Source organism: Larus michahellis, chromosome 3 (assembly GCF_964199755.1).
Source record: "Larus michahellis chromosome 3, bLarMic1.1, whole genome shotgun sequence".
Classification (NCBI taxonomy): domain Eukaryota; kingdom Metazoa; phylum Chordata; class Aves; order Charadriiformes; family Laridae; genus Larus; species Larus michahellis.
In genome coordinates, this window is record NC_133898.1 from 71677024 (window position 1) to 71697984 (window position 20961).

General features: G+C 37.5%; 1 protein-coding gene across 10 annotated transcripts in view; it reads right to left on the reverse strand.

The window, feature by feature from the left end:
• The window catches only part of LAMA2 (laminin subunit alpha 2), a 376159-nt gene that overhangs the window by 46589 nt on the left and 308609 nt on the right, over positions 1-20961 (reverse strand). For all 10 annotated transcript variants that reach the window (XM_074580763.1, XM_074580762.1, XM_074580760.1 and 7 more), the window contains 4 exons: positions 16995-17097; positions 8034-8150; positions 4497-4679; positions 1451-1605 (listed from right to left, as the gene is read on the reverse strand). In XM_074580763.1, coding sequence (XP_074436864.1) covers positions 1451-1605; positions 4497-4679; positions 8034-8150; positions 16995-17097 — 558 coding nt within the window. The remainder of the gene's footprint in view (positions 1-1450; positions 1606-4496; positions 4680-8033; positions 8151-16994; positions 17098-20961) is intronic.

Consider the following 20961-nt stretch of genomic DNA (forward strand, 5'->3'; position numbering starts at 1 on the left):
ATTTTCTTTCTGGAATTGCTTATTAAAAGAAAATAAAGCTCTTTCTGGCATCCACATTTGAAAGGACAAACTGTATGGATTAAAAATAGCTAGAAGATATACTGGTCTAATGCAAGCAGCAGTGGAATTCTAGCAGTAGAGATACTCTATAAGTAGAACGTGCAGCCAGGAAAATAAGCAGCACTCCTGAAGGAATCACAAGACATTGTGATCAGGTAGACAGGATGATCTATTTTTTCCCTTGTAAGATCTGTGATCATGCCAATTTAAGACATCTTTTAACAATTATTTTTAAACCAACAGTTGTGTCTATCATTGCTTTTACATAGCCCCTAATGGAGTTGGTATTCTTAACTAAGTTTCATTTTCACACCTGAGTGACACATGCATTTGGATATGTGTGCTTGTTTCCTCAGGCTCTGAGCACAGATAAAAATGGCATGCTGTTTGCTTTCATAATGCCAGCATAGACATAATGACAGTACAATGGAATTTCATTCTAGATAGACATGTTTATGTATTAGAGTAGATGCATGTAATAGTATCACCTTATGCTTAGGGCAAACTTTGTCAAAGAGGAGATCCATTATATGACCAAACTCACAATTTCCCTATCAGAAATGCTGAGCAGTTAAGTACTTCAAAGCCTTCAGACAGAAGATGAATGTAACAAAACCATATCATTGCTGTAGCCTGTCTTTCTATCGTGGGGAAATTTCATCAAGCCTATGGAATACACTTCTCTCCCAGGATCCTATTATTCTGTAGCTGTTTTTTCTTTTTTCCCCAACCATTTTTGAGGAAGTTTTCTAAGTAATACCTTCAAGAATTTTTTTCCTTTGCTACATCAGACCACCAGCTGAATAACCTTAGTATTAACCAGCTGATCCTCAAGTTTAGAGTGTTACCGAGTCAGTGAGATGGACTCCAAACTCATTAAATGGACTAGAAATCTATTCTTAAATTCAAGTCCTCAGCACTGCTACTGGACAAAGAAAGTAAAAAATACGGGAAAAGCAAATACACTCAGCAATTCAGTGAGTTTGAGATGGTGTCATTTTTAGGCAATGTAAGTTCTGTGAAATGAAATCAGGGTCTTAATATCAGTGCTGAGGCAAAAAATACATTTTCGTTTTCACAAAAAATCAGTGATGTCGTGACTCGTCTGCTGTACTATCATCCACAATACTTCTCAAATAATAACCTTTCCAGATACATTCCTACAGATGTTATCCATTTAACAAGGGCATGTTTTAAATGAAGAAACCAGACACAGAGCGAAAATCATCAGAATATTCTCTTTTTATGTGAGAAATTATACTCCATTACTTGCTCTCTTTACACATGTTTAGAATTAGAAAGGATTCACCCTGTGGAAAAGAAATACAAAAGCAGAAAATAAAATCCTATCAATACTAAAAAGGTCATCTTACTGAGAAAAAGGGCTTACCGAATTGGCTTGCTTCCGAGCTTGGTTTATCAGCTCTTTTATCTGAGAAATGTTTTTCCCTAAGTTATCCTGAAGTTCTTTGATTGGCTTGATTTTATCTAGCAGGCGATCTGCTTCCTTTTCTAGGGTTTTAATACTGGAATCTGCATCAGCAACTTCATAAGAAAGAACAAGGCAGAGTTTTAGAAAATAGTGTCAGAGAGTAATTATACATTGCAATAATAAAATCAAGAAAATTCTGCATACACAATACTCAGGCAATTGTATATGCTACTAGGAGGTACACACAGACCAGGAAGCTACCTGAACAGAATAAGATAATATAAGAAAATTTACAATCAAGTTAAAGTAGCAATAGCAGCAAAGGCAGGTGTTAAAGCAGGATTTTGAAGGAATAACTATCCTTCAGGTCAGGATGATACTAATGGAAAACATTTCCTGTAGCAAAATACACTTATGAATTAAATATTTACTTTCTTTTTTTTTTAATCTCCAATTTTGAAAAAAAATGCTAGATTAATGAACACTGGTTAGTTTCCATTAGTAATTTCTGAAAGAGGGTTAGAATTAACTGAAGTTAATTACTGAATTAACTATAATGGCCACCACTAGAAAAAGGCTTTATTCTGGTCACAAATTTTTAAAATGCTGTATGTGTACTGAAAGCAGATTAAAAATCAGTGGCAGTAAATTGCAAATATTTTCGTTTTTTCAGGTGAATTTACTAATTTCAAAAGGATATTTCTTCTCTCTTTTTCTTTAAGCTTGAAATTACTTTTTTTGCCTCTCAACACACAACCACTGAACAATGCCCTGTCTGACAATTCATCAGCAGGTTTAAGGATTACACACTTGTCTAGCATGAAGGTGTGGGTTCGTGTGGATGACATTGAGAGGGACAAACCTGCATTTACCAGAAGAATGTATATTGAATTAAAATAATAACAACAACAACAATAATAATAATGCCTAGATAAAGCATGAAAGTCTGCGTATCTAGTTTTTGAATAGTCAGCAGACACTGATACCAAACCTTTAAAACACTTCTTAAGGTTTCACATAGGTTACCAAGTCACTTTATCTTAGAGCCTTCAAAAAGTAACTATTTAACTATTATTTCAATGAATGTGAAATGTAGAGCACCATGCAGAAGCTTTGGTGGTAAGCAGCGAATCATCATTTACTGGAAAAGACACAATAAAAGCAGCAAGAAAGACAATGTACGTACTGATTTCTGTAGGCAAGATATGGAGACAAAGAAAAGAGAAAAAACAGGAGGTAACATAAGAAAATGTTTTGAAGATCTCAACAGAAATATAAAGTAAATTAAGGGACAGGATTGATCTAGAAAAAACCTCATTATTATTTTTTATATCTTGCACATCTACATAATGAGAATTCAGAGCCTGAATTTCAACATACAAGAGAGGCTATGCCTACTTTAGCATGTAGTCATGAGTGCCAACATACTCACTATATAGATTTGGAGTGGTTTATTCTGCATTTACTTTAATTTCATTATGTAATCTGAGTATCCATTAGCAGTTGGAGAGTGGTAAAAGTGTACTTCTGGAGAACACCTTACAGTTAAGCTTTATCTGACATGAAAGAGTTTGCAAGTGTTAAGACCACTCCTCAATGTGAACAAAACAATAGTGACAAAGAACAATCAAGAGACTGACTTTTGAATTATCACTGGTAATCTTAACTAAAACTTCAATGTACACACAGTCTTAGAATGCTTGGGCTGGGACAGATGGCCTAGTCTAGATTCAGCAATGCCAAGAAATTACTGCTTTTAGGCCACTTCTCAGTTGTTTATCACTACCCTGCCAAAGGTCATTACCTCGTAGATCTGCTTGTTCCATAACTCGCCATAACCTCACCCCACTATTTCAATCAACACCTACTTTTCATACTGTCTAAACTAGTATGGGTCAGTCTGCCTGACGGGGATTATACATGGGGCTCTCGCATGTATCTCAGTTGATGATGGATCAGGAACTTGCAATAGGCAGGCAGTGACAAACAGCCATTAGGATTAGCTTCTTTCGCTGGTACAGCTACAATTTGAAGAGGATATCACAGAATCACAGAAACTTCAGAGTTGGAAGGGACCTCTAGAGATCATCTAGTCCAACTCCCCTGCTAGAGCAGGATTGCCTAGAGCACATCCCTCAGGACTGCATCCAGGCGAGTCTTGAAAATCTCCAGAGAAGGGGACTCCACAACCTCCCTGGGCAGCCTGTTGCAGTGCTCTGTCACCCTCACTGTAAAGAAGTTTTTCCATGTATTTGTCCATAGAACGAGAATGACAGCCTCGTAAACTGGATGTTTGTACGTGCCCAGCTTCACCAAACTGAAAACAATCTGGGGAGCCCAGGTTGCTGAGAAATTAGTCCTTTAGTAATTTTGTAAAGACACTGGTTCTGTGGTCAGCCCTGTCTGTATACTCCTATACAGTATTCCAGTAATCTACCATAAAATGTGTTGTAATTTAGAATTCAATTTTATCCGTCATAACTAAAGTGAAAATGCTAAAGCAACTGTCATATTTGATAATAGAATTCACTGTCAAAAAAATAAAAATAAAAGCATACAAAAAACCATTCCCAGAATCTCCTTTTTCTCTTTCTTCTTAAGTGACTTCAGTGTTCTACCAAAATTGTAACGTATATGAAAGAAGTGATGTATTTCTCCCAGAACTGATTATCTGACTGACTGAAGACAGAGTTAGTGCATGGAATTTTGCTTGAATCAAGGGGTGAGCTGCCAGTCAGAATCTTTGCTTATTCACATCCTAAATACTTTAAAAAGTAGTCTGCGGAACAAATCTATTCACTACATTTTCATCCTGCTAACATTAGCTTTTTTTCCCCAGCTACTAGCAGTAGTCCTTAAGATTTTAAACTCTTTTTATATATAAACTCCAGAAAATAGAAGTGATAGAGATTCCTTTTATCCCAGCATACCGTGGTAAGGCTATGTGAAACGAAAACCACAAACTGAAAAATCCCACCACCAAACAACCCAAAAAAGATCTTACTGTTCTTCATAGGATCCTTCACAACGGCATTTGTTTTTGCCACGTCATCTGCAAGTTTACTGTAGTTGTTTCTCAGGACCAGGAGATTCTGGTTAAGGTCTTTAATCTGGGCCAGGACGTCATTTGCAGTATCATTGGCTTGTCTTGCTTTGTCTTTGGCTGCCTGAACTTTTATAGCTGTATCTGTAGGTAAAAAAGGATAATGAAATGATTGCCTAGAGTACAGAAGTTTCCTTCGCACATCTTAAGAACAAAGTTGAGTCAAAATTCTACCATCTTAAATTGTGCTGTGTGTTCTTTGAGAGCTCCTACTTCACATTTAGTAAGACATTACTAGTTGTAAGTGTGGACTACAGAATCTGGCCCTTTGTGTCTTTTCTGATACATCAAATGCACCTGAAGAAGAGAAAATGCTCCAGCCTCATTTGTAGGTAAAGGACAAATCGTTTTTATTAGGTAAATTTTTCTGCAATTTTGTTGTTGCTGTTGACTCACTGGTTAACCTCGGATCAAGTTTCAGATACACTATTTGATACTTATAATAGAAACAATACTTTCAATGTTCCAATGTACAGAGCACAGGAATCTAACTCTATGTGTTTCGGTTGAAATTCTGACAAATAATCTTGTGAATCAGGAGACCAAGGCTCCATTGACTGAGTTAACCACATGCTTGTTGAACTTGAGCAAAACAATTAGTCTAATGCTGCCCCATCTCTCCGCCTGCAAAATTTTCTATCCTTCAGGTGAAAACATTCAAGTTTGGAATGTTTTTGATTCTGCTATTGATAAATGATAAAACAGAGAGCTAGGTATTCAAGTAGGTGTATATTCAAATCCTGTGTTAGTAAATCTAACTTAAAATTTATCATGCAGCTGCTGAGCAGCTCAGGTGCTGTTGCCAGGCTGGGATTACATCACATGATGAGCCAGCAGCACAGGTTCTGCTGGGCCAGGGAGCTGCCAAATTTTCTGAATTCCGACAGATGGGAGGAAGTGAGCATGCAGAAAATGTTGCGGTGAACACACCAGCTTGCAAGGGAATCCATGTGAACGCCCTTCTCTACCATCACACCACAGTGGAGTCGTGGGACCCGCAGGAACCTGCTTTGCCACCCGGTTCCCATGAAACTGTTCTTGGAGTTGCTTTCCCCTTGTGTTCTCTGGGCTATCCTCATGTCCTTCAGTCATATGAGAATTCTGGAGTGCAGCTCAGAATTTTGGACATCTCTGAAACAACCACGCAGAGATAGTGCCACTTGTCATACTGACTGGGGCTTCCTGTGATAGTCTGTAAAGTTAACAGACTGCCTTGCAGTAGTGGGGAAGGCACAGGAGGTTGTGATTTCTTTCAATTTCTGACTAAAAGAGAGGTGATATGAGTTAGTTTATACCAACACTTGCTTGAAACAGAGTGCACATTCCTGATTCTATGACTGTGTGAAGACATGGGAAACACGGCCAGTTTCTCCATTTCAAGGGATCAACAGCATAGGCTTCCAAATGGTCTCCTAGGTAGGTCCTTCTCCTTCTGTGGAACATCTGATGCGATCAAGCCTGTGGCCTGGGAAGCACACAATGCTTCCTAAGGCCATAGAGAATTGATAGGTTTGTCCTGCACACTGGAGAGTCAGATGACACTTTTTATTTTCTTGAGTAAAGATATATTACACCTGTTCTCCAAACGCCACCCTTATTTCTGAAGGTTTGTCTCTGAAAAGCCCCGAAAATACAATAGCACCTTAAAAATACAACTGAACCTTTAATAAACTATTATCATCATCAGTCCTGACAAGTGAAAGAACAGAGTGCGCTGATTGCCTTTTTTTGCTCCCTTTTTTCATCATATCTAAGTATCTCTTTTTGAGGCCATTATTAGAGGTCATGCACCTTTCTGGCAGAGTGAAAGTTGGAGTTACTGTGTTACTTCCCTCTATTGGTCACACAAATGATATTTATTTTCAGTCACACTTCAAATTATGCCATCCCTGCACATGTGGGTCCTTGTCCTAAGGTGATCTACCTGTCTAGCCCATTTTGAATCTTTCTGCTTTTATTTGGCTATTAGTATAGCATGGACACAAGACATTAGTTTAAGCTGCTCTCTGCTATCTTGAATCCTTGAAGAACACGATATATGACAGGGTCATTTCCTCCCCTGTCCTCATTGGTTACTTCTGTGTTGGACAACTAATTTACTACATTTTCTTATCCATGCCATTTATTTGCTCTAAATTTCCTTCTTAATACACATCTGCTTGTTTTTATGAGTGTCCTTGTCCCAAGAGCAAGCACCCTGTAACTCTAATCTGACAAGAGTTTATTACATTGCTAATAGTTGCATATTTCATATTTCTTTTACTTGTTTCGTATTTAGTATTCTGTGTCCTAAGCTCAACTGGCTTTAGAGGTCCATTTTCTTTGACTGAGACATCTATCTGTGCACAAGAAGAGAAACAGTCATGTCAACACCTGTAGCCAAAACACGGGAAGTGCCATAAGATGAGCATGACATATTAAAACAAATTTTTGTGAATGCCTGATTTCAAGGACCACTAAATCTCAAGCAAAACTTTTCAGTTATCTGGAATCTTAAAGCCACAAAAAATGTGCAAAGTGAATAGTAAATTGTTTTTCAGGCCAAGTTTTTACTTGCAGTCTGAACCTTCCAGACCATCACAAATCAGAGAGAATATAGATTTTCTTTGGAGACTTTTCTTAAGGCATATCTCCAGTTTATAAATTGCTCCTGGAGAGAAAAGTCGTGGCAAATTACATTGATAAAAAACTTTTTATTTTCTAAAGAAACATTCAGCTTATCACTGTCATTATAATGAAACTACATTCTAGCTCCCTGTCTCTTGCTATCACAACACAATGTAGCTAACATTCCAGGATCTGGGATTTTAGTATTACAGATTTTTTTTTTTTCCTATGTAGAATTACAAATGTGCATAGCTCTTCAGAGTTCATTGAGGAAAGCCTGTTCCAGTTGTAAGCAATTTACAGTCTAAAAAAGATACACAACACCAAAAAGTGACCAGAAACAATTCTGCGGCATAAATCAATGGGAGTGTGCTAGAAAGCTTTTGCTTCACAAAGCCCAGTGAATTTCATCCTGCTTTTTCTGTAAAGTCAGTAAGTCTTTATTCTTCTTGGGTTAAATTGTACTGGTTAAATTATAATGCATCTTAAACAGTAGTTTCATTAAAAGACTTTTCACACTTAAAGAAAAGACTATTTGTCTCAGATGGTATCATAATTCCTGGTCTCATAATTCTTTTCTTTCTGAAACCTTTTGCAAACTGCAGAAGCATGGTACCTTTTACCGTGCCAAAATACAAACTTATACCATGTATGTGTTTTCAGTTCAGTTCTCTCTCTCACATCACTCATCTTTGTCTTATTACAGCTGCCAATGGTCTTAGCGGACACAGCATGGACACAGGCAAAGATTAATCATACAGATGTTAAACATAGGAAAATAAAACAAAAGAGCAGGGATGAATCAAGTGTTGCAGCAGTTTTCCAGCTTACCGTTAGGAATGGCTGACAGCTTTCCCAAGGTTTCATTCAAAACTCTCAGGAGGATGGAATTATTCTCATCAGCGTCTTTCAGCCTGTTCTGCATGCTGGCCAGGTTGTTCCCCTTTTCTATAAAAATATGCACATAGTACAGAAGCTTTAACTCTTTGTTTCCACTATCCATTCTTTGCACAGAATTTAAAATGCATAATAACAAGCAAGAAATTTATCATTAAGATATTATATTGTGTAAATAAGGAAGTCCAGTAAAACTGGTGGTAGGGTTCACTGATAATCTTCTTCCGTTTCTTTAAGTTCCCTACTTCCATGATATCTAAACGCATGAGTTTCTTGTATTGTTGTATATTTATGAAGAGTTTTCCAAAGGTGTACAGGGGGAAAAAAAAAAGACAATCACAGATGGTACAATTTATGCAAACTCACACAATGACCCACTGATAGATTCACTGAGCGTGATATTTAGTCCTAGCTTTGATTCCTAGATTAAGCTATTACTGAAGTTTTCTTCTTAAGGGGGTTGCCCGGGATGAATGAGTTGAACATAGCGTGAAAGAGGCAAGATCGATTGGGTCAGTTTACTGTTGTATTTAGACTGGCCAGAGTCCATTTCTCTTGGATTTTCTCAAAGATAACCAATGTTGACATAACATTTGAGGAAAACACATGAGATCACCATAGCACTGATACCAATATGAGGAGAATACACTAAGAAAAGGTTATTATGAAATAAATGTACCAAATTTGGGGGAAAAAAGCCTGCCTAGTAAATAAAACTCAAAACTAAGAATTTGTTCAAATCTAAGAACTAGTACAAATCAAAGGCACAGGTGTGTCATATTTGGTACATTACAAATGAAACTGATGTTATCCTTTACAGGTAAGCTCCTTCAGCAGTTGTTTTGAATAAAAATTACAGAGTTTTTTTGAACAATATCCAGCATAGCAATGATTTTTCAAGCTCTCAAAAGTGAGATTCCAGCTACGTGTTATGGCTATTTAAACAGACATTATTTCAAAATTTAGAAGTAAAGTTTGGCGCAGAAAACGGTAGTTAATGCTCAAACTACTATCTTAGGGGGTATTTTTCATCATTTCTTCATATCAATATGGAACTCTTTGGAACAGACAGCTGGTAATTTCTTACCTTAAAGGCATGCCCTACTGGGAAATTAATTCAACATCACTGTGCTTGATAGCAGGAAGAGGAGAATAATTTGTAGAAAAGGAGTTCAGGATACAAAGTATGACTGTGACATTCACATATGTGACAGGTTATTGAAAAATAAACACCTAGTTTTTGGATACTTCTCCAAGTAGATACTGGGATAGGAAAACATACTGGAGATTAAGTTTCTCAGTGAATTATAGTCACATACTTGTCAGAACCAAAAAGCATCTCTTTTTAGTACGGGACAATAATTAGATGTATCATTGGTACTCCAGCATCTCCAACAGCATCAGGGCTGTAACCCTTTTGTGAGAGAATAAACAGAATAAGAGATTAAAATGAGGGATTGTGGTTCATGTTCTGCAAATTCTAAAAAAGTAAGGTTTCTTCAAACTAGCTGTACAAGAACCAATTTGTAGAGAGAAAAGTCAAACAAACTATATTTTACCTACAAGAAATCCTTAACTATTTTTCCCAAGATTATAGTAAGGCTGAAATAGCAGATGAAATTTAAATAAGAATCATACTTTTGTTGTTATACCCTTTGAAATGTCATTCAGGAAGAAATCTGTTTGCTTTATTTAAATTAGAGCAACACACAGGACTGCAGAAGTGCCTGGAGGTAAGCCTTCATTCCTGCACAATGTCCTGCAAAGGAACAGGACATTTGTGTCAACTGTAAGAGGCATGTTAAGACTAAAGTTGTGAAGAATCATATAAATTATAAAAGCACTCTTCTCCTCAAAAACGCCTTTATTTTTAAATGATAAGTTTTGTCTCCACTTCTGAATGAGACTACTGGTAACGTGATGTTGTTAAACCAGGATGAACTCATGAGATTCTGGTCTTAAATGCTCCGAGACTTTATCCAAGTTCATTTCTTGTTAAGTAATAATACCAACAAAACTGTTTTAATTTCCTCCATTTAATTCTGAAAATTACGGTTTGCCTGATATTTCCTTGGTGTCTCTGGTGCCTGTTGGGATGTTAGTGTTTATAAAGTGTGTTAATATTTCTGAGATATTTGATTCATTTCCCGTGGTGTACTAACTTTGTTGCATACTCTTAAATTATCTCTTTTTCTCCCCTTTACTCTGCCAGATCCAACATTATGCTAATTATCCCCCGGTTATATTTCTGAAGAACCATGTATCCAGACTTCTGTTTTCAGCTTTGTAACCATAGCAGCAAACTGATTTTTATGGATTTTAATAAGGAAAGTTTCCCTAGAACTCCTGAAATTGAATACTGAGACTCCACCTGCTTAATATTTTTTCTTTTCATTCCTCAAATACATTTTAACTGTGTTTTTTAAAATATTACAGTAATAAATCCATAAATAAGTGCCCTGAGGGAGGCTCTTACATAAAGAGGTGTGAGGAGATACTAAGGCTCATGTCAGCTTTTCAAGGAAATTGTTGAGTTTGCACAGTGATATTAACATGAAGTTATATTTTGAAGTAACTTCCCATACTGTAATCCAGATGGCCTTTTCACTAAGCACTGAGCTAATGTTTTGTATGAATCATGAACTGATCTGAGCGCACATCAGCTTTTACCCATCCTTTAATTATTAGCATTTACAAAAAATGCTGGAGCTATGAGTTGCGCAACTCAAAGAGTTGCAGTCAATGGCTCGATGTCCAAGTGGTGACCAGTGATGAGTGGCATTCCACAGGGCTTGCTATTGGGACCGGTGCCATTTAACACCTTTGTTGGTGACATGGACAGTGGGATTCAGTGCACCCTCAGCAAATTTGCCGACAGCACTAAGCTGTGTGGAGTGGTTGACAAGCTGGAGGGAAGGCATGCCAGCCAGAGGGACCTGGACAGGTGTGAGAGGTGAGCCTGTGAAAACCTCAACAAGGCTAAATGCAAGGTCCTGCACGTGGGTCAGGGCAATACTAAGCATGAATACAGGCTGGGCAGAGAATGGATTGAGAGCAGCCCTGAGGAGAAGGACCTGGGGGTATTGGTTGATGAGCAGCTCACCATGAGCTGGCAATGTGCGCTCGTATCCTGGGCTACATCAAAAGAAGCGTAGACAGCAGGTGAAGCGAGATGATTGTGCTCCTCTACTCTGCTCCGGTGAGACCTTCCCTGGAGTACTGTGTCCAGCTCTGGGGACCCCAGCATAAGAAGGACATGGACCTGTTGGAGCGAGTCCAGAGGAGGGCCACAAATACAATCAGAGGGCTGGGGCACCTCTCCTATGAAGACAGACTGAGAGAGTTGTGGTTATTCAGCCTGGAGAAGAGCAGGCTCCCAGGAGACCTTCTAGCAGCCTTCTAGTACCTAAAGGGGGACTACAGGAAAGATAGGGAGGGACTCTTCATCAGGGAGTGTAGCAATAGGAAGAAGGTAACGGTTTTAAACTGAAAGAAGGTACATTTAGGTTAGATATTAGGAAGAAATTCTTTACCGTGACACTGGTCAGACACTGTAACAGGTTGCCCAGAGAGGTTGTAGATGCCCCATCCATGGAGGTGTTCAAGGCCAGGTTGCATGGGGCTTTGAGTAACCTAGTTGAGTGGAAGGTGTCCCTACCCTTGTTGGGGAATTGGAACTAGATGATCTTTAAGTTCCCTTCCAACCCAAACCATTCTATGATTCTATGATTTGAAAGCCTGAGGTCCTCCAGTTAATCATAGAGGCTAGACAAAATATGTGCAGCTACAATCTAATTTTTTCCAAACTACATAGCTTACCTGACCTGGAAGAGGTTAGGGGTCTGCACTGAAAGATGCCAGGTACTGCCAATTCACATTAAAGTGTAGGTTGAGGAGTAGCCTGAGAAATTTCTCTCAATCCCATTTCCACTTGATTAGCTGTGCACAGAGATGGCATAGGATGACAACCAAGAGGAAGATGGGTCACAAGCTAAATTTTTTTCCCCCAAAACCAAGTAAAACATGGAAACTGGCATTAGAAGCAAAAAGGGGAAAGAGATATAACTGGAGAAACGCAGCCAATGATGGTTGACTTTTTAAAAACACTACTTTTAGCACCGACTGCAGTTTTTGTATGAGTACTATGTTGGTCATCAAACTAATGCAATAATTTGCTGAATGCAATATGCCAGGTCAGCAAAAATACAAAGCAGAGGACAATGCATAAACAAGGGATTTAGCTGTGCCTCTCTTCTGGAAAATGTTTTAGCTAAAAATATTAACATGTTGTCAGACAAGAAAAGCCTCCCTCAACTTGTCAATTCTTAAGCAAAAGAAATGACACGAGCTGAATTTCAGTAGCCACTTGACAGCAGTCTCCAGCTGAAGAGGAGTTTATACATCTTATTTTCGCTTTTCATTGACCAGTTTTGACAAAGTCTGTATATAGTCTCAAATCTGCACTGGGGCAAGTATATTTTTAAAACAGTAAATTCAAAATTAAAAGGAAGAAAAATTGCTCCTGGCAAACTGAAAATCCCTCAAGGCACAGAGAGAATGAGGCTGGCAGGCAGCAGCCATTGACTCATTTGTAGCCAAAATTTCAAACCTCCTTCTTAGGTAGAGCACTACATACAGATTTAGCTTCTCCCACCAGGATTATTGCTTCTAACTCCCAGCCCCACAGAGAGAGAAATGACTAAATCTCCATTTTAATAGCTTCCGTCAGAAGCTTTGCTTTGTAATGACTGTTTCAGCAGTTTTTCATGGTAATATAAAACATTTCCATGATTAACAGCCGTTTTATAACTCGGGTAATTGGCCACAAATCAGGGGAATTTCATAATGTAGTAAGAAAACACTCCCACCTCCATCACAGCCCAGCCTGGATTTCTGGAGTGTATATTAGTTGAGGGGCTTACGGGTCTTCATTACTTTAACTAATTTACTACCTGTAATGCAGACAGAGAAATTTTAAACTAATGATTACTTCTGTCTACCAGATTTTTATAGAGTGCCCATCATCCATCCTACACTTCGAGTCGAGACTCTGAACAGGGTGGCTTTATAAGAATTGTAAGAAAATATCATTCTGTTAGTTTTACACTCAACTCTCACCTTCTATCCTGGAAACACCAAGACATCCAGAAGGGATTATGGTCATAATAGTAATAACATCACCCCTTTAGAGCAACAGAGGGCTCGGGAAAAAAAAAACAAATCTGTCATTGCATTTTATTCTTATGCATCTGCATTCTGGGCACATTAACTGATCTCTGTGGGTCACGCTGTGGAGCATGGTCATGTTTTATCAGATACAAAAAGGTGTACGGTGGAAAGTTCAGAATGTTTCTCTGTATGAAGCACTTTAAATCTAAGACATATCAGAGAGCATTAAGAAAGCTCCACCTCATTACCCTTCAGTATGGGGCAAGAACATAGACAAAGATCTAACACACGCATTTTAAGCACTGCTCCCTGCTTGCATTAGGATTGCTTTATGAATCTTTAGACAGTTTAGACCTTGCTTCTGCATTATGAAACGGTTATCAACTTAAATTCTCACTGGTGTAAAACAGGAGAATAACATACTGTTTTCAAAAATCTCTCAACTAATGTCTTACTGAGGTTGTAATACATCTTTTCTCAGGGTTAAACTGGACAGTCTTGTGCATACATGGAATTGACATATATCCAAGTACAGACACTTTTATTTTGTCCTTGAAAACAGGGCACTGTGCTATGTGGAACACATGATTACTCTGATATAACTGCCTGGGGAGCACACAAAGCTATGAACTCCACTCTGGGGTGTCTAGTCTGCTCAGAGGAACACTGCGGCTGGGCAGAGGCAGCGCTGCTGTTTTAGTGTTTCCTGTACACTAGCCACAGCAAACTGCAGCAGTTTGCATTCCAGAAAGGGGCACTAACGGCATCCCTATTCGTTCTACCTCTGCCATGCTCCTTAAATTGCACGCTGGCCTCTCCTCGTAGTTTTGTGATTTTCTGTAACGTATTTATGGAAACATGCCCCTCCAGCCCTACATCTGTGCTGAATCTGGCAGTAAAGAATCACAATAAAGAACACCCTAAATATACATCCAAGATTTACTAGTAACTGGGGGCACATTTTTTTTTCTCAGAGCAGCTACAAGAAAACAATGTTTTTAACTTTCAAACAGTGTATAACAGTGAAATGTAATTAACGACCTTATGAAACATTATGTCTGCTTGATAACTAGCTCTGCAATTGGAAATCCTGGAGCTGCCAAAACTAAATGAACATGTAGTAATAGCCAAAACATGACTCTAAGTTGTATGGATCTCATCCTTCATTCTGTATGCTTTCCATAATGCATCTCCAGGAGGACAACGAAAATTTTGTATGTTAAAAACTGAAAGACTGGTCTTTATTATAAAAATCTGTCTTGTTTCTAATAAAAACTACTTTAACTACTCTAGCACAAGAGGGAAGCTTCAAGCATCATCTCTGTGACAAGCCACTTAAATCTCAACCTTGAATATTTACTGTGTGATTTTTCTAGTTCTGATGCATGAAATAACAAAAAAACCCAGCTTGGTTTTCAGATCTTATGATGAGCAAAAAAAATCATATAATAGCTGTTTTCCTCTACTCATCTTTATTTCTTCCAAGTCCTAAATCTGTTTTCTCACATAGGTTTTCAAGTTTGCAGGTTTTCAGGCTATGCTTTTCCTATCCTTGTGGTTAATTCCAGGTTAACCCTATTATAGCTTCAGCCAATTGAATCCGATTAAACTATACGTATCTAGTGTGAAAGAATTTTTCAAAAACTACAGTGACCGGACACAAGCTTCTCAAAATATACAAAACAAATTTTCAAATTACATAAGGGAGGGAATTACAATGTACTAATTTGGAATAAACCACAAAGGTATCAACTTAAACTTATTCTGTGTAGACTAATCAAAATATTTCTCAGTATTTGGATGAAAGACCTTCAAAATAGTTGTATGGAGGGCTCAGTTAATTGATCCTCCTCTCAGACTTTACTATACCATTGGCACAAACACTGTATGCTCCTAAGCTGCTTTCTCTGTTATATATAAAAACAAAGCAATTAAAGCAGTAACGTTTAACATTTTTCACAAAGGCAGATGTGTGAAACTCCCGTGTTGGCCTACTTGAAAGTGGTTAATTGTATCATGCTTATTTCCCCTCAGGTTTAGTCAAAATGAATTATTGAAGTGTTGAGTACTGTTGAATTATAAGAAGTGTTGAGTACTGTTAAACAGATGCTTCATTACTTCTGCAATAAGTATTTTCTTACAGGACCTATAAAACAATCCATCTAGATACAGATGCAAGAAATAAACTGCTGTTGGTTGCAATGATCAGAAGATCATTGAATCATAGGCTTAGAATAGATGTTTGTCCAAAGATCATTTTTCTCCTTCTGACCAGCAGTCATTCCTTGGTGATGTTTGTCTAAACTGTTTTCAAAGATTTTCAAAGTTAAATCTCCCTAATCTCCTCAGCAATCAATGCTGGTACATCTGTATTTTAATTAAAAGGAAGATTTTGCTAATATGTCGACTCTATCAGTGCATTTGAGATATGTTAGTCCCATCTTCTTTGGAGAAACCTTGACATAACTGAAGAATATGAAGTCTCTTTTTCAGTCTACAAAATTACATTATTTCAATCTTTTTCCTCTTCCCTCTGTCAGATCTCCAATTTGTCTTCAGGACTCCTTGCAAACCACCTCAGCTCTCATGAAGTTCAGTGCCGAGGATGGTAGCCAGTAACTTAGCTAAAGCACTAGGAACCCTGAACAGAGTGGAAGGATTGTGTTTTGGAAAGCCATGCTGCTATTCATGCATTCCTCTGTGACATCCGCCTTCTCCACCTCTAACCAGCACATGATCCATGCTTCTTTTTAGTGTCATTCCAGAGAAGTGCTACACAGACAATTGCTCCTTATCCTGCATTTCTGCAGCTGATTATTCACATGTCCATGAAATACCTCCTATGTGTCCATGCTGACTACTGTCCTACCTCCTCACACTATGGCATTCACCAATAATACTCTCATTTATTGATGAGAAAATATTAAGTACATCACAAGCACAGTCTGAATTACCAACTTTTACGTCTCACCAAATAGCATAGTTCAAAACCATTTTCTTTTTTTTTTCCCCAGTGGAAAATACTGAATAGAAATTAAAGATGTTTTATTTTTCACAGGGAACCCAAAGTATTTGGTTTGGAATCTACAAACTTCATGAACTGCATTTAGACATGTATTTATGCTTTAGGAACAAAGAAATATTTTGTGTGTGTGTGAAAATAGTAATTTTTCTCTAGAGACATGGCATAGTTTCATTTTTAGTTTCATTTTTTAAAGAAAGCACTTAGCAAATCCCTCCCATTATTCTCTGGCAACCATCTTCATTCTACCTCCCCATGCTTCGCTTTCTGGCACAATCCTATAAGCATCCTGAAGAGATGTGGTATCTCTGACTGGCATTGCAAACCCTGCTTCTGTATTGACAAGAATACAAATTAAACGCTGGGCTGGGTTTTGTACTAATTTTCTACTAAAGCATTTGGTAAATCAGAACCAGTATTTCCATCCCCCTCTCTGCCCCACTTAGTCTTGCCCTTACTGTAGTTAGCAAGAGGAGACCAAAGCACCATCCTCCTCAACCTTCCTGCCCAAGAAATCTCCGTACAATGCCTGGACAGGGAGGCATCTGGAGGAAAATCTTTTTAGTTGATACATTGTTAAATTTCAAATCACATAATGAATTATACTTTTATCTACTGATATGGCTTCTTCGTACTGAAAGTATAGCAGTCTCACGATGTTTTTCTTGTATTCAATGGGCCTGAATGCCATATACTGCACATACCTTTAACATCATTTTCTAACATGTTGGCTTCATTAAGGACCCGGAAGCTTTTCTGAAGAGAGCTCTTGGCACCATCCTTCAACGATCCTTGAGGACCAGATGTCTGTAGACAAACAAGCAATGTCATACATACAGGAAAGTCTGAAGTCATAAAAGGTATATGAAGATGATCTAAGTGAACAGTCATCTAAATTTTAAGTGAACATAAGTGTGCTCTGAATTATATCACGTTGCTGTTATATTGGTCTACAAGAGACAAAAAAAAAAAATTCTCTAATTAGTTTCCTTTTGTTTTTATGGGAAGCTAGATTTCCTTTGGAATACCAGTGATGACTTCAATAAAAAGAGAAAATGCTTATAGTGTTACAGAAACAGGTTTGATGCTAGGAGCAAAACTTTGTCCAAAACAAATAAACAAACAAAGAAAACAGATATTTCCACTTGAGCATGGGTTTCTCCCTCCAGCTATGGACACAACACCATGCAATACACTATTTCTCCCTAAAGCAGCAACAGCACCTTTAGAAGCCAGACTGGATCTGATGATCCAAATTTTAATACTGACAACAGTGGTTGTGGTTAAATTCAAATAAAAATTCAATAAAAAAAAAAAGCCTTTGTGGTTAAATTCAAGAATTGTAATTTCCAGGATAGTAAAGAACATATGATATAAAAGAAATAGAGTTTAAAAAGAAGGGCAAACTGCAGTTAATCTGAAAGACTTTTATTACTAAATAACTATCTTTCATCATATTATGCTACTTAAAGGTGTTTCTTTTGAAAACCAAAAATCTTCAGTGCAGAGATTAATCAATAGTTAAAATGATTTTTCTAAATTAGATTCGTATTTTCAGTTGGTAGGAAATGCTCTAGGTTCTGAACCACTCACTCTTCAGTTTATAAGACTGAACTCGGGTCACAAATCATACTGAATACATTTCTCTGAGAATACTCCCGACAGCCAGATAACATTCTATATTAGTCATGGGTCATAGCTTTGTAACTCGTATGTAATTAAGAAGCAGCTACTTTTCATTTTCCAGGGCAGATACATATACTCAAAAATTAACTATGTGTCAATTAAATGACACAGTTATAATGGCTATTCATTATTTATACAATGAGCAAGCCCAGAGGTGATATTTCGCATACTACTGAATCTTCGTTGTTTTTCAACAACACTAAAAACCATATCTTAGACTTGCCCATTTCCTTTTCTTTTAAAAATCTTTGGGAATGCTTTGCATACTTGCAAAATTCAGAACCAAATTTCTTGTTATGGGATATCTCATAGTATATGTTGCCATGTCACAGGGATATAGCTGTTAAAGATTCCTTGTATTCATACGGGATGTAAATGTATGCTTAGCTTTCATCACAGGCTAAGTGATTTTAAAAAGTAATGCCCACATGGCTGCCATATTTTCAAGATCACCTGAAATATGAAGCTGTGTACACAAATTCCTTTTAACATCAACAGAAACTATACATTCAAAAGATGAACAAAATTAGTTTCTTATAGATTTTCTTTATCACGTAATGCAAGTAGTATTGGTAATAGAAAAATACATATAAATCCAGGAAAAAAAAAAAGACTATCCAATTAAGCAAAAGACTGCTCCTGAAGGAAAAATATTAGGCCAGATTTTGTGGCAGATGCACCTGTCAAATCAGATAATACTTTTATATTCCTTTTCCCATTAGCAACAGAACCCCGGGTATGATCACTCTGTGGCCATGGACTTCAAAAATAATGATTGTTATTATTATTAAATGACTAGGCATGGTTGACTGGCTGTTAAAGCAGTTTATATTCAATGCAATGAAGTTGTAAGGCCAGATTTACAATGCAAAACCAAGAAGTTCGTCAAGTCAGGGACAATAATTGGGCATGTGCTGACAATTAGTCAGAAACACATTTCAGCATAAATACTAGAAAAGCCCCTTCAGAGACAAATACACTTGTACTGATTAAAAGCTTTATTTTCTATTTATTTAAAAATAACTCTAAAAAGGAGGATTAATCAAGACACCTGATGCCATACTTTTTTTTCTAGCTTTTCTTGTGGCTCATGAGACATTGAGTTATGATGAAGTCAATAATGAAAAAACCCCAAACATTTTCTGGCTTTGTGCGAGCTGAGTTTGTGTGCTTGTGGCAAGCCTGCATCATGATGAACCCCTTTATGAATTAATAAGACTGACAGACAAGGGTCTTTGATATTATTTTCTAAATTGGGACACCTGCTGTAAAAAGGAAAAAAAAAAAGTAAGAAAAGATTGTGATTCAAGATAAATTGGAAAATTGCAGGGTCTCAGGTATCTAATTTGTTCTAATTCTGTCTCTTCCAGAGTACCTTCCTCACCCTATGCCTTCCTTCACACCTCCTACCCTCCCCATGCAAACTCTATGCAGCTTGACTGCTGGCAGCATCTTGTGGCAGAATTGGGATCTCATTATGTATCTAACCAATGCAATCTCAATCGCGGTTTAGAGGCATAACTCCTGTTATAATAATATAGTATGAAATGCTGCCACTGAAACTATGCATCATCCTTAATGATCTGCTTTTTTCCTACCCATGGGTTAGCAAAAATTTTAATGAAGTTTAACAGCAAAAGAAAAACATCTATCAAATTACAGAAAAACTCCATGAATTGATAATTAGCAGATAATTTCGGGTAAGGAAAGAATTTATGAAGAATATCCCTTCTGTCTTCCTTTTTCTGGTATTTCAATGAATCTTGAACTCTGTTTTTGTCAAACAGATCAGCTTCTGCAGGAGTGGCAGAAAGATTTCAGTTCAGCCTGGTGGGTTATGGCACTCTTCTGGGATGGAGAAAATATCTCTAGATTTCCCAAGGATGATTGTGTGAATTACTCACTTATCACATTAACAGGGAAATGTGCTACACTCTGCAAGTTTGAATAAGATTAGCCATACTCACAGCATTCTGTGAAGACTCCCCTGACAGTGCGTGCTGGGCATGGTCTGAACACATATGAGACTGAGAATTGCTGGGGAATTTGCAGAAAGGAATTTTTTCTGAGGTTTCATGAATGGATGTAAACATGAAGTAGGCACCATGTTGCCCAAATCTGCTGAGATGTTGGTGATTTTGGTCACATACAAGGTACAGCTCCAAGCATGGATGTAAATGCACTGGGGCAGTTTTGAGGATCACATACTTGAACTTACAAACGTACAAGGTATTTTATAGACCTAAGTGCTAATTCACACCAGTAAAAAGAAGTTCTGCCTTACTCTTAAATTAAATTATTTTCTTTTCTTGTACATGTATTCTGGGAAGTTTTCACCTACGCAAGAGTTGGGGCTGCTCTAATTTTTACCAGTCCTGAAGACAGCTGAGGATTCTGAAGTACCAAAACGTTACGAATAATGTGCACCTCAGGACATGCTCACGAGGACGACAGCTAGGTCACTTTATGCCATTGTCACATAAGGAAACCTAGACACCCAATATAACTGCCGGGGTACCACTACAGAAAAGCAAAGAAGGAATTAGGACCCTAAACACCTAACATGTCACCTGTGGTTCCAGTTACTAGCCTATAAGTTCTCTCTAAAAAGCCTAAGAATAATCATACTTTTCCAAGATGTATTGTAAAACTATGATTCTGATCTGTGAGACACAAGCTGGATCTGTTATCATGACTCCTCTCTTCAGTCAGTCACCGCCTTGGCTAAGTAAAGGGATGTTGAAACTGCTCGAATACTGGAGATTTCTCATCTATGATAAATTTATTTTGCTTTTAAAAGGGAGAGCAAATCCATCATTAAAAGCTCAGGAGGGATTTTTCTGTCATATTTTTAATACCTTTTTTTCAAGTCATTTATCAGGCTTCCTGTAATCATGATGGATTTTAAGCATCTTTTAGTTCTTGCTTTTAGCGACATTAGCTTAATTTGAAAACAAAGTAATTTTCCCATTACAAACTAAAATA